Source organism: Acanthisitta chloris, unplaced genomic scaffold, assembly GCF_000695815.1.
Source record: "Acanthisitta chloris isolate BGI_N310 unplaced genomic scaffold, ASM69581v1 scaffold6186, whole genome shotgun sequence".
NCBI classification, from domain to species: domain Eukaryota; kingdom Metazoa; phylum Chordata; class Aves; order Passeriformes; family Acanthisittidae; genus Acanthisitta; species Acanthisitta chloris.
Window position 1 is genome coordinate 15,691 of NW_008676416.1, and position 15,331 is coordinate 31,021.

Genomic DNA, 15,331 nt, shown 5'->3' on the forward strand with positions numbered 1-15,331 from the left:
TTGATAACAAGCTGTCCGGCCCTTGTACTGAATGGTACGAATAAAGGTCCCTGTATTGTCCACACTGAATGGTTCAGACCACCGCCAGTTTCCCCAGCCTTCAATACAGATGTGTAACAGCTGGAAAGAAATAAATTATTACTTTAATACATAACTGGAAAAAACCCCACCTTGCAGTAGGATATGAATTCCCATGACAGAGAAATATTCTTAGTTTTGCCCTTGTACTGAATGGTACGAATAAAGGTCCCTGTATTGTCCACACTGAATGGTTCAGACCACCGCCAGTTTCCCCAGCCTTCAATACAGATGTGTAACAGCTGGAAAGAAATAAATTATTACTTTAATACATAACTGGAAAAAACCCCACCTTGCAGTAGGATATGAATTCCCATGACAGAGAAATATTCTTAGTTTTAAAACTCAGCAATGCTAAGCACACCAGTTGTCTGAATGATCCACTTATTCTGCGACTTCAGATACAATCAGAAGAAGCAACAATACCATAAAATGGCTCTGAATCCTGCATTTCTATAAATTACCTGTTTTAACAGTGTATTTAGGATTTAGGCACACAAATGTTCAGCAAAGAAAAAGGGTAAGTAGACTAGAGAGTATAAAACAGGAAATAAGAGATTTTCTTTACTGCCCTTGAAATTGTTCTAGAAATCCACTCTATTACCAGCAAGGTGATATAGAACACAGGTCCAGGCCAGATTTTTGGCCTTCAGAATAAGACAGAAAATTAGAAATACCCTTCCCTTCAAAACAAAGAAGGACTTGCATAGCTTGTATATATATGTGTGTTAAATTCAGAACACAGCATATTGTTGAGAGATGGGAAACATTTTATTTCTTACACAAATGTGGTGGCAAGTTCAAGCTTGACTGCATGAGAAGAAATTTAACTGCATAATTATACTCCCTGTGTGATTTATTCCGGAAAAGGAGTGGCTTTTTTCCAGTTTAACTTAAATCACTTCCAGAGCAATATAGTCTTTCATCATTTGAAGAGCCTTTCATCCATTTACCCACCATACGCACTTACCTCTATCCCATGGAGATTCTTTAAGCCAGAGTAGTGAAAATTGGTACTGTTCCATGTAGGTCAATGAAGTTACACAAATTTACACCAGCTGAAGATCTGGCTATTTAGCTCTGTATAGATCTTTTGTGGCTGTGCAAACTTAAGGATGTGAGTTATATATAAGGGATCAAAGCAATAAGCATTCTGGGTAAAATTTATTCTTTGCAGAGGGCCAGCACAGAGCCTAAGCATCACTTAAGTTCTTTAAAACAGTTATATAAGGGCCTTGTGGGAATTCCCTCTTGAGGGTTGAATTTCACTCTGATTTTGAACATCTGTCATTAATTAATTTAAGTAATTGAGAACAGGATCAGGCCCAAAGTTTGATTATTTACACTAGCAAAAATTGAAACTTGTAAATACTATGTTCTTGCATGATTTGTTTCCAGAAAGAGATAGCATTGGCCATGGGTCTGGCCAGTCGGACTTAGTGAAGGGCTGGATGTTGGGTTTTTTAATTGTTTTAAGAAACAACCACAGCAATAACTTTCAAAGATACTACAACTCGGTAGCCTGTTTGCAATTTGTGGTATCCTCAGCATAAGTTACACACAGAACAATAACATCCATTCAGTGGGTGGCTTTGAATTTGCAAGAGTGATGACTGTTGCATTCAGATTCAAATGAGTTTTATGCTGGAAGCATCAAGGCTCATGTGTGCCTGTGTGTGCAAGGGAAGCATCTGGGTGTGCACACGCATGGGCACAGCTCGATACTCAACATTATGTTGAGGGAAGCTACACACTAGGACAGTCAAACTACCCATAAACAAACACATCACTTTGAGTCTTAAGTATTAGTTGCAGAAAAGGAAAAAGAAAACAAAAGAAAAAAATTCCAACTGCAGTGGCTGGAATCTGTTCAGTTTCTTACACAGGCAGCTGGGAACAAATCTCATCACATATGAAAATTAAGAGAAACAAGAAAACTGTTTACTTTGGAGAGACTGGTAGCTAGAAATGACAGCCAAATAATGAGAAAAGGTACTAAGTGGTCAGTCACAGCTAGAAGGCACAAAATACAGTGTGCTCCAAAGAGAGATGTCATGTAAATGCCATAATTGATGATTAGTAATTGCATGTAGCTCCAACATTAGGATGTCTCCCACCCTGTATAAACAGCTTTGCTCACGGGTTGCATGTTCCCAAGGAACAAGCTGTCAGCTTTCCCTGAGCAGTCATTAGCTGCCAAATGCTGCCTTACTCATTTTCTCTGTGCCACAACAATTAGTCTGCATTTAACTTCCTGGTTCAGAAGGAAAAATAAAAAAGAGCTATTATTAAATATTGGCAATTTCTTACTTTATAAACATACTATTTGCATACTGGTAAATGCCACGTACAAAGGGAACAGCCTTCATAATTTTTTTTAAAGGTATCTAATGTCTTTGTGTTAATGACATAACAGTATAAGAACTGGGTACTGTGTAAGTTTACTTTTGAGACAAGACATTGCATTCCATGAAAACACAAAGAGATCTCTGGATGATTAAGTTATTTAAATGTGAGATTTCTGGAAAATACAGCTAGAAATAATCAGCAAATGACTCTAAGGGATGCAGAGATATATGGCAGGAAATAAAAATAGAAGTGATTTTAGAAAATTAAGTAATCAGGCGTTAACATTATTTTAGCAGAAGATGTCATAATAGATGGTGTTAGATACTCAACAAGGCAGAGCTCTAATCTTATAAAACTGACCTAATACTACATATTGACAGTAATTGCCATGTAACTCCCTCTCATTTATCAAGCTGTAAGCTAATTCTAAGTATTTATTAGACACTGTTTTGAAAAAAAGTTCAAGTATAGCTAGGTATGGGACATGTATTATTTCTCCTAATGTCATTGCATAAAGGTACAAAAATACTTCAGTGGACTTCAAAAGCATTCTAACAAATACAATTCAGAGATAAGTGGCAATTTGTAGCTCAGAGAGAATTAAAACAGACTATCTGTTGTATATGTGAAGATAGGCACTCATTCATGTAACCATTTGATTTCTGCATTTTCTGTCAGGGAAACACACCAGCAGATAACCCAGAGGTTTTTGTTTTGACTAGACTTTACTGGGGTTTGGATTTGCAATTCTGAGCCATTATGGATTTCTGTTTTGAGAGGGAAAGAAATTGTTTCAGGAAAGCAGACTAAGATGAAGCTGCACCTACCGGAGCGAATCGCTAGAAAAGCTGCATTCTTTATCACACATCTTCACAGAATGTTTCTATGTGCTCCTCAAAATTTACATAGGTTTTCAGCTAGATGTGTGAGCGAAGGATATGATCCGAGCAAACAAAGCTGAGTGTCATATGACAAGGCATGAAGACTAAAATGAGGGATTAAAAATGAGAGTAGTAGGGAGCCTGTCCAGAAAAGGCAGCAATTTCCAGCTGTATAAGTAATTTTAAGCTTGTGCCCTCAAAATGCTTAGTGATGCAAATTTGATTTCTACTTTGCAGATCTACTTGTAGATCCACGAAAGTTAACTTGGTTTCACTGTAGTTAGATTGCATCTGTCTTCTAAGTGGAACTAGAAAACGCTTTTTGGAAGGAACAAGGGTTGTTGCTCTGAACTCTGAAAGACTGGGAGGGATCAAGTGAGGACCTGGTTAATGGTGTGGAAGCACATGTCATTTTAAGAGATAGAAGACAGTAAAATAAAAGCTATGATAATGCAGCAGCATGGAGGAAATGTAGCCCCGGAGATGGAAGCTGAATTCTAAGACTTGAAGCTTGATTGGTACTTTTTTGCTGTTTGTGGGATACAAGGTGGCCCTTGACTAGGATTAGGACTTACAACAATAAAACCAATTAGTATTTGGGAAAACAGTGAATGAAATGTTCATTCTGAACATTATCAGCTGCAGTGGCCACCAGAACAGCTTGACTTTCACTTTGGCTTAATTTTCTCATGGGACTTGGGAGATCTATCTATGCCATCAGCCTTTGTAAGACAGAAAGCCAGTACAGCACATGGGAGAAGGCAATTTCCATCAGCCCATGCTGGCTAGTAGAAAACAGTCACACTTGGCCAATAAACTCTGACCCTGGAGGCTCCTGGAGGTGTTGTGAGCCTCAACGTAACCTGCAAAGCAGACCTGAACCTCACAGGTAAAAAACTCGCTCTATACACTGTAGAAGAGTGCTTTGGTTAAGAAACAGAAACTAAATTATCAGGGTTCATGGATAATATCAATCCTTATTTGCCCCAGATATTATCTAGAAAGTCAATTACATCTAAAACAGTATAAGCATCAATTTAGAATGCAGGACCCAAAAGGAAAGCAACAGTACATTTCTCACTACTTGAACAGTGTAAAATAACGTAAGCCTTCTTTTTTTTGCCTGATGTTGCTCTGTAAATGACCTGGGGAGGATTATCTAAAGTACAAGAGATTGTGCAGAGAACCTGTAAAATCCCTAAACAGGAAAATATCCCAGTAGTAACTGATATATGAGTTACAGTTTCTAAGTTTGAATCCAAAGAGTACTGCACATAATTTTACACACTATATAACTCAATATCTGAAAGAATGGCAACTTGGAAATAAACAATGATGAATTATGATCCTGCTATGAATTAAAATTTGGCTTCAGCCTTTTTTTTTGTAGGAGAATGAGGATGAGTTTCTTAAATAGGAAATTTGCTATTTGCAAATCTACAGTAGCCTTTAAAGATGATGTTTATAAAATTATAACAGACTCTGTGCTTTGCAGGCACACTATTTAAAACAGGGAGAGAAAAGTTTTAAATGGGTTCCAGTGAAGGTAATAATACAATAACCACTACTGACACCTACTCAAGAATTTCTAAGTGTATTATCAGAAGAACAGAAAAGCAAGTGATAGAGATCTTTTCCCTCAAATTCTATTTAAGTAGCAATAAAATGGTACAGAGCTGTTTCAGGTATATTTACCCACTTTGATAAGACATAAATCTGATTTGTTTATAACCAGTAACTTGGCCACATTCTCACTGAAGTCATTGCCCAACACAGGAACTGATTTCTATCCACCACATCTGCTGCTTCAAGTTAAAGATGGTGCAAAGTGAAAATAGACTGTTACTGTAATCCTGGGAGGAGACTGGTTTGAGGGCTGCTATTTCTGCAAACTTTTCCTATGCAATATTATGTTTTGCATGGAAAGCAAAGAATGAACTTAAATCCATCATGCTTCGCTTCTTCAGAGGTCTCTGATGAAGTCTTAGCATGGGGATAACAACTAGTAATAACTAGCATGTTATAGACAATTTTTGATGCCTATTCACAAGAAAACAATGTCTGCATAATATATTCAGGGGACTCACATGAATAGCTGGTTTTTACATTTGCTGTGATCCCTAGTGGGACCCTCCAACTGCCTACTGTCTTGCAAGACAGAATTCCTTAACTCTGAGTAAACTGCTAGGAAGATCTGATCTCTTCTAACTTCAGAGTTTCACCCTATGTATCACATGCTCCAGTTCTTCTAAAAAACACAGCTGTCTTGGAGACAAACATGACTTTTGACATAACTGGGGCCCATCCCACAAAGCAATGTGAAGATCAAGATAAGGAGTGCAGACTGGATCCAATAATAATGTAGGAGCCAGTGTTGTCTGTAGAGCACAGGAGTGATGTAGCTTCTCTTCCCTTTTAATGACATCTAACAGACCTCTTACTTTCATTAAAATCTGCAAAAGGAACTCATGAAGTCTGGCATCTTTAGTTAGAATTGCTTAAAGCCTCAAATATCATCCGTTTTGGACCTACCCCAACTCTGAAAGGGATTGTGTAGTTGGGGGTGTCTTATCCCTAAGGAAGGCCAAAACCTCCTGAAATCTGAGGAAAATGTGGGGGATGGAACAGCATTGAAGAGTGAGCATTGGCCCTCAGACTTTTAACTGAAATATTAGCCAAACTAGTGAGACTTGCAGGAATCAGAGTGAAATTTAAAAGGGAAAGGTTATGTTCCCTGAAATGCATAAGATCCAGGCAGGGAAAAAACGAAGGAAGCAAGGAGCTTTAAGTTAAGCCAAACAGTTGGAGAGACACCATGAAGTGCTGATAAATCCAAATACCTGGTGTGCCATAGCTGTTTTTGTAACATGCAGAAGTTAAAATTTTTTAATAGCCTATAGAAGCTTCATTAATATCAAAATTAATTGTGAGTGTAAACAAAGCATTATATAACTATCTGCTAATACAAAAATTAGCTTATTTTAGGTATATATCTTTGTGTTATATAGTTTAAATGGGCAATTACTGCATTCTACGCTTAATTAGCAAAAGAAAAATGGAGAATTTTATTGATGTGAATGCAAAAGAAATATAATCCTATTAAAACTATTTATTTTCATTTAAGTGAACTGCCTTGCCATACTAAAAAAACATTTTGCAGAGGTTAAATAAAGTGTTTCATGGCAACCGCTGCTTCTTAGTGCCTGTGTAACAAGAAACTTGAGCCAGCCGAAGTTGTGCAAGTTGGTTTTCTTTCCCAGTAAGAGAATGTGGTATCTAAGACCTTGTCCTAACTCATTTTATCCCCAAGAGTAAGTCAAGTAAGTCAAGTATGAACTAATGCCTGGAGGGAAGTCCCTGACTCCAGAAGTATGGATTATTTCACATTTATCTTACAATCTGCTCTCAGAGTTCTTAAAATTCACTAACTTGGCAAGTCAGGAATTATCATGAGAAATGAAATAATTTCATAACTATGAAGTCATCTAGCATTCCATGAATATGACATTCGGAGGGTTTGTCCATGCTTGGGCATTATTCTGACCTTTGGATAACAAGCTGTTAGATAGTTTTGCATGGAAACAATTAGAAAAGTGCCACAGCATAACAGGGACAACCTGATGTCTTGATTGAGTCGCTGTTTTCATTTAAAGGATTTGTATCAATCATTGAAAAAAAGTCCATGACAACATTTGTAATAATATTAAAACAAACATATTTTGTATGATTTGAAATGACAAAGGATTGTACTGTTTAGATGAACTGCCATTCTGAAGCATGCTATATTTACAGTGATTTGTATTTGGCATTAACCAAATGAATAAGCTTATAGAGGAATGCCAAGGTTCTCTGACCTTTGTAAAGAAAATTTGCTTCTATCTCAACAGTGTGTGGAAAGCTTGTGCTTCCATATATATATTCAGATATATATGGAAGCTTGTGCTTCCATATATATATTCAGGGAAATTACCTCAGAGCTATTTTTTAGTCTCTAAATTTCCCAGCAAGACATGGCTGTTGAAAAATGTCAAAAGAGCAGAAATCATCTTGAAATTATTCCCAGTGTTGGGACGAGGGAGGTATAACCCCCCTACTAGAAGATTCTGCTGGCCAGCAACCCGGTTGAGTCACGAGCAAGCTGTTAGATTTGTCATCTCCTGGGACATGGAAATCCATCATGACACTCCTGACTGTTTATCAGCCCAGTTCTTCAGTGAATCTAAATTTGATCAGAGCAAAACAGAATGGGGAAACCCTTTGACATCACTAACTTTCAGCTAGGAATGAATATCTGATAAACGAGTTTGAAGTTCCTGCTGTCACCTCACCCACTCCCTGATGTGATTTGGTTTTTCTGATGGACTTTTCCACCTTTCATGCTGTACTTCTATTTTTCATTTAATAAGAAACTTACACAGCAGCCATGAAAGTGCAGTGCTTTGCACTGCTCAAGTCTGTAACTGAAAGGACAAGCCAAAGGTCAATATGTTTACGTTTTCCAGGTGTTGGAGGGCTAATGCCATATGTTGTGCTGGTGGTCTTTAGCAGTTCAGCTGCAGCTAACAGAAAGTATCAGTAATGAGCTGTGATTTTAACTCTTCTACTTTTCACTTTCAAAACTCTTCCCAGTTTGCACCATTATTGAACACACACCATAATAAGAACTATACCATTAGTAGAACTATCTGGAATAATGGTCAAAAAGAAGATGCTCATAACCATATAATTTTGTATAAAACTAACCAGAAAATGGATATAACAAATTGTTTAAGAGAAAAGCATTACTTAGTTCTGGGTTTATTTACAATTCCTTTAAACATTTCCTTCTTCTTCCATGTGATTATGAAAAGGTTTAAATGATTTTTTTGGGTGGCTGCTACAAAAGCAAGTGATAATTAATTATGAAATACAGGTCACATTTAGCTAGCTTTCTTTCTCCCTCACACAACCAAAGAGAATTACATGAATCATAACCCAAGTGTCACCTGATGCATGGGGATCCAGTCTCATACTCTTGACACGTGCTCAATAGCACAGAGCACAGTCAGCCACGTGGTTTGCTCACCTGTGAGCTGGGGTATCACAGGAGTTTTGCTTGTATAAGAAAACTTCTGTCTTTTTGAAAACATGAAAAGGGACACACAGTACTCCAGAGACTCTAAGACTCCAAAGGCCTCTCTCTGTGCACTGTTACACCAGCACACACTGCTTGCAACAGCTCCTGTGTGACTGGGGTGAGATGGTCCTTTATTACCCTGCCTTCCTCCTAACTTACGCCTTCACTTCAGTGTCAACTGACAATATTTACTCTGGCTCAATTCACTCTGCCCAGATTACCACATTCATGTAAAATTGAGTAGCTTTGCATATCCGCCAGCTGACACATGAACAAAAACCACAGTAAATTTGCCATCTCTGCTTCCCAGTGCAACTTGAAACTTGCCAGCAGTGAAAGTGGGCACAGCTCCTGTTTAGAATTACCATCCAAATTTCACCTTCTTTCTCACATGCTAAGACTGGTATTTTTTAGGGCTCTGGAGGAGTTAGGAATATCCATTCACTACACCCCTCCTAGGATCTGTAAATATTTTCATTAGTCTTCAGTGCCACCCCACTCAGCAGGAGCTGGGTGTATATTAAGAAGAGAGAAGAAATGGTTTTGCTGTCTCATAAACACTGTTTTTTAGATTTAAATTCTTGTCCTGTCTTGAATTAAGATGAAAAGTCCATTTTTCACCACCACCCAAGTGTTGGTCTCCTCTCCCAAGTAGCAAGTGAGAGGACAAGAGGAAATAGCCTCAAATTGTGCCAAGAAGGTTTAGACTGGATATTAGTGAAAATTTCTTCACTGTGAGGGTTATCAAGCACTGGAACAGGCTGCCCAGGGAAGTGGTTGAGTCACCATCCCTGGAGGTATTAAAAGATGTGTGGATGTGGCATTTAGGGATATGGTTTAGTGGTGGACTTGGCAGTGCTTGGTTTATGTTTGGACTCAATAATTTTAAAGGTCTTTCCAACTTAAATGATTCTATGGTTTCATTGAAATACTTTCTGCTGATAATTTAAAAATATTTTATTTCAGTTTCAGTGTTTATTCTTTAAAAAATCAAATAAACAGAAACTATATTATTTAAAGTATATAAATGGAGTGTTTCTGGCAATTTCAAATCTTTTCTAATGCAAGCACATGCTAAGTTGAGAGCTTTGTCCAGTTTGACCCTGTTCTGCAAACAATTTCAGTGAACAGATGCTTCTGGTAAAAACAATTCATTAAAAAAATTCCCCAAACCTCTAATGTACATCTCAGAAAACAGACACTGATCACTTAGTTATAAAAACCTGGCAAGCTGTCTTTCTTTTTTTTCAGAAGCTTCAGTTTCCACAACCGCTCGGTTTTACAAAAAGCGGTTGTGCACATCCAGTTCTACCCTCGAGTAATTTCTAAACACTTCTGGCTTTCCTCACTCTTTGTTTACCTTTTCTCTCTATTGCAGCCCCAATGTGTGACTCCTGAAGGAACTGGAGCATTAGAGAGAGTTGAGACCACAGAGAAAACCAGAGAATCAGTGATGAAGCCACCAGCCAGCTTTGGAAATGCTGCATTGGAACAGCTGCTTCTGACATACCTGAGAGGACTTGTGCGAGCGCCAGCTGTACTGGTGACTGTGGAGACTAGCCAGCAAAATATTTTCATCAGTATCCACCTGGCCAAACCGCAGCGTCTCTTGTGTATCATTACAGATCACGAAATGGCTGAAGACTAACTCCTCTGCCTCAGGGCATTGGTTCTGAAAGGAAAGGGATATGAAAGCCAGTAAGAATCAGATTAATTGCAAGACATTTGGCAGCTGCCTGCCCAGTGGTGACTGTTACAACACAGAAATCTCTTCCATTAGCTTTGGTCTTATAGTACTCGCTGCAAAATCTAGTGTTTGGGTTGACAAAATATATCCTAAGACTTAACATATTTTACTTCATGTTTCTGTAGTGCAAATCCTAAAGTTTTAAAACTACAAGAAACTCTACATTTCCCAATTTGAGTAAGAAAACTTCAATGAAATTAAATTCTGTGGGAAATGACATGTCACACAAGGCAGACAGGGCACTACAGGCTAAGCAGAGACATGAAGAGGTTTCTCCATCCTTGACAACTGATCTCTCAAGCCAACAGGTTGAACTTCATCTTCCCCAGCTGCTGCTTCTACTCTGAAATGTTGCTATGGATCAGCAGCAGAAGACTCTCTTGATACCACAACACTTGAAACAACAACTAAAGAAAAAGAAGAAGACATGGGGAGAGTATTTTCACGGTTACATGAGGCTAGTTTGAAAATGCATTGTGCAATTTAATACAAAAAAAGTTAAAAATTATCATGGGTTTAAAAATTATTTTAGATTTTACAGTATTTTTCCAGCCTGCAGCATCCTTCCATCCCTGTCTTTCTGCTTTTCATCTGGCTTCTTGTCACTCTGTTGACACAATGGGACTATATGACAGTCATAAAAATTACCAGAGCTGCAGGTCTTCCGTGCCTGAAGGCACCAACTATAATCCCCTATATGGGAGAGGTCAAAGAGTGACTGACAATTTGATTTGGAGATCATGTCTCATATATTTCTGCCCTAGTCAGTACTGGGCCGGCATCTTCCACTTGTAAGAAACTATTTAGCAACTATATAATGCTTACTTGAAGAAAGCAACGTTTGGGTAGTCTTCATGCAATTTAATGGGTATAACACAAAGAATTCATCTTCTTGTGGTTTTCATTACCTCTTTTTGACCGATATTTCCTAGCACACACTTTTGACAGTATTTTACTGTTGGTTGGTTTCCCTCCTCACAACATATCCTAGCTGCTCTTTTCTCATCCTTTCTTCCCATAATGTTTTCTCTAACATATGGGACCTCCATGGTTTTTGAGAGCTGGTTCTGTTTCCCTTCGTTGCTCTCTCAGTGGACCTTTTAAATGGACATTACAAAGCTAATGCCTCCCTCGTCTCTAATTATATGGGTCTCTTAGTTCTTTGATAACAATGCACCTGGAAGCCTGCAGAAACTCAGATCAAACAAGAGGGAGAAAAATATTTCCTCACAGATCCCTACAGATACTCAGTTATTCCTGAAAACCAGTTTGGTACATTGCTTGTAGCACATTGCTTGGGAGATGCACACGGAACAGATTTTCAGAAAAGTGAAGTGTGCAAGGTGTGTCCAATTTAGCATCCTTGAATGCATGTTCACTGCTGTTATTAACTTCAGAACCAACCACCTAAGATGCACACCTACAGGTAGAATCACAGAAGGACTAGGGTTGGAAGGAACCTCTGGATATCACCTAGTCCACCCTCCCTGCTAAAGCAGATTCACCTGGAGCAAGTTGCACAGACTCACATATAGGTGGCCTTTGAATATCTCTAAAGAAGGAGACTCCAGAACCACTCTAGACAGCCTGTTCAAGTACTCTGTCACCCTCACAGTAAAGATGTTTTTCATGATGTTCAGATGAAACTCCCTGTGTTTCAGTTTGTGCCTGCTGCCCCTTGTCCTTAACCAAGGCAGGTTGCAATTCTTCCTGCAGCTGAATGTCAGAATGATTGGCTGGGAGTGCTTGTGTAAAAAACTCTAGCAGTATTTAACCATGAGAATATTTAGATTAAAGCTTTTCTCCAAATCTCATGAATTCTTTTGTATAAAATCAGGTATCTTCTGTGACACAGGAGGCAGGTGAGCATAGCCAAAACTGCACTTCTTCGAAGCAGCAAAACTCATTACAGAGCAGTACGTCTGTATCGCACTCAGTAGCAGATCTGGGTGTGCTAAAGGCTGACATTTACAGTGCCACTTCAGACTGCAGTTTATTTTGGCATTTTCTAGTGGTGGATCTATGACTTTTTACTGTCAAACTGCCATACCCACATACCCATAAGTCTACCACAAATATATATTTTCCTGTTGCAGCTTTGTGAAATGCTCTTTTTAAAAGGGAGGATTTACTATCCACAGAGCTCAGCATGTTGTTAGTCAAACCTAGATATAACCCCAGGGGATTTTAAGAAAATGCTTTTCTTTTTTTTTTTACTCCAATACATTTTCTTGCTGATTACACAGAGTCTGTAAGAACAACATCAGATGATGAACTTCCTTCTTTTTACCTTACTAACTAACTTAGTTTCAAGTAAGCAAACATAAACTGTATGTTCTTGCATTTTCCAGAAGGAAAAGAAAATCCACGAATTTCTGGCAATGCACAGAACTCCTAAATTGTGCAGGGGGAATGTTATTAATGAAGTTGCACACATTTTGGTGCTGATGAATGACTGCCATTAATCATTAGTCTTAAAGGCTAGATTTGCTACTAGAATCCAATGCTTTAACAGCAACACTTCTCAAAGTTAAGCGAAAGAAGTGTCTTAAGCTCAGTTTTATAAGAGTTTCAAAGTTTTAACCAAGGAAACAGCAAGATTTGCATAATAAGGCATTGCTCTATGCTGCCTCAAGTCTTGATAATAACAGATGACTAAAGGAACATCAAGAAAGCTTGGAGATACTTTAGCTGTGTATGGCATCTATTCACTGTGCAGGCAGAGGCTCTAGGCAACTCTTACTCTTCTTGCAGTAAAGTCAGGAGACTTTTCCCAGACAGAATACCCATGGTCCTCAGCCCTAGGGATCTGCAGTAGCTCCCTGCACCCATCACAGGAAACTGGATCCCACATTGCTGCTGAAGTCTGACAGTAGAAGCTTCTAGGGTAAGCAGAAAGGGACACAATAAAAAATGTCAGCAAAAGGATGGAGGAAGGAAAGCTTGATTGATAAAAGAGAGTCTAGAGAAACCAGGCATAATAAAACTGGGCCATTTGTGTGACAATGATGCTGAAGGGCTGAATGATGACTCCAGGAATGGAACACACCTAACTGCGGACTAGGAAAAAAAATCCCTCTCTGAATTAAAACAGCAGATCAAAAGAATCAGCAAAAGATCAACAGCCTGAATCAGATATAGATTAGGGTCAGTTCCTGGGGGACAATTTCCTGCCCCTCTTTAGATCATTTTTCAGCTGTTCTTTTCTCTCAGAGAGGCCTGGAAAGTGTCTCTCCTTTATTGGGCCTTCAAACATTTCGCGAATTCTATCCAGAGAGAGGGAAAAGCATCCCACATAATACTAGTCACCAGGCTTTCCCTGTCTCAGGACTTTCTGTTCCTATGTCAGCTCACAGCTATTTCCAAGTATTTCTAGATCTGGGAAAAAACCCCACCATAAAAACCTAGGCCTCTTTATATGCACAAAGTTATTTGCTGTGTGCTTCACAAGCTACAGAAGACTTGTGCAAAGCCTTCTCTCTCTCTCTCATGTATATACACACAGAGTCTCTCTCACCTAGTAATGTTTTTTGGATAGAAACTCTTTTGCAATTCTTATCTGCCTCAAAGCTCCTCTAAGAGAAAGGAATATTCTCCTTATGATTCTTTAAACTTCACTCTCACAGCAGTATCCTGACATTATCAGCTAGACACTTTCTGTATCCTTTTCCTTTGTTCTTTTTAGAAAGATGGAGAAACTACTGTGATCACAGATGTCATTTTGACTGATTCCAGCTCATTAAGAAAACTTATGCAACTGCCAACAGAAAGGTTAAGCACCATGCAGACCTCGAGGAAAAGAAGATCTAGTGGTTTAAAACAGGTTTAAAACAGGAGCTTTTGTAACTTCTGAAGAGTTTAGGAAAACATTTGCAATGTGAGACCACAAAGGAAAAGCTTTTTCCCAGGAATAACACTTAGTACCATACCTGGGGAGCTGTTTTCTCAGCTGACCCTCTATCTCTAGATATCACAAAGCACTAATGCTATAGAACAATCTGTGAAGGCTTAAATGCCCAAAGAAAGGCAAAACCACACAACCCCCTACCCATATATTCACAGGAGACATGCATTTTCTATGTTATGTTTCTATGTTATTATTAAGTAAAAAAGCTCAGTTCTCAGCCTGTATGTTATTATTAAGTAAAAAAGCTCAGTTAATAATGGTTCCTTGCCCAGTTCTTTGGCTATTAAGCCCATTACTCTAGTTTTGCATTTAGATGTCTATTAGCCTGTTACTGTACGTATGTAAACAGGGATTTCAGATTAGGCAGTGAAATACATCATAAGGGAAAATTGTTTTTAAAAAGTGTTAATCTTCTCAGATTTTCAGCATGTGACTTAGCCATATAAAGTAAGTTTGTATACCTGGTGTTTTTGAATCTTAATGTACTTTTGATATGTTCACCATTACTTAAAAAACCCCACAACACCAAAAAACCCAACCAAAAAACCCCTCAGTCTATATCTAGGAAACAAAGACACTGACAGAGGCTTCTGTTAATCCTGAACTCCTGACCTAAAGGTGCAGGACCAAATTGTTTCATGCTTCATCTGTCTATCTACTGACTACAACATCGCTTGTTTCAGATATTAATCCAGTAAAACATATTTGGAGAATTAAAATAACCTTTCCTGGTTATTAAATTCATGCTTCCAGTTGCAGCATTTATATTGCAGTTTGTGTGAACAGCAAACATCAAACAATACTTATCATTGGGAAATTCATTCCCTCCCTGCGCAGTGCATGCCAACTCCCTAGTCTGGAGGTAGTCACATAAAAAACATCTTGGCAACAATTAATTTAATAAGCCATTTTGAACCCACTTGTGTGTTAACTGTTCCCTAATTTCAAAGCGATGCAAGATTTTAATCTCAAATACTCAGGGCTAGATACCCACCACATCAGAACATGGTGGCAAGTACTCTTGACATGAGAGGAAACGAGAAAATTACAGCAACAATTACAGAAGTATATCCTCCTGTGGCTCATGTTAACATTGCCAAATCCATGTATAAATCAGTACCAACTATTCATAGAATGTACCTGTCAGCAATATACTATGCGACATATGGCTCTACTTAATCAAATATACAATTCCATTTTTTTAACTCAGAATATTCCTTCAAGGCACAGAGTAGTCAGTCAGTCATTCACAC

The 15,331-nt window shown here is 38.4% G+C and overlaps 1 protein-coding gene across 1 annotated transcript in view; it reads right to left on the reverse strand.

Moving 5' to 3' along the window:
- The window catches only part of LOC103803559 (vacuolar protein sorting-associated protein 13B-like), a gene marked incomplete at both ends in the record, with an annotated part of 219,153 nt that overhangs the window by 14,095 nt on the left and 189,727 nt on the right, over positions 1-15,331 (reverse strand). The window contains 3 exons of the mRNA XM_009076124.1: positions 1-11; positions 199-320; positions 9,935-10,096. The exon at positions 1-11 is cut by the window's left edge and continues 38 nt beyond it. Coding sequence (XP_009074372.1) covers positions 1-11; positions 199-320; positions 9,935-10,096 — 295 coding nt within the window. The remainder of the gene's footprint in view (positions 12-198; positions 321-9,934; positions 10,097-15,331) is intronic.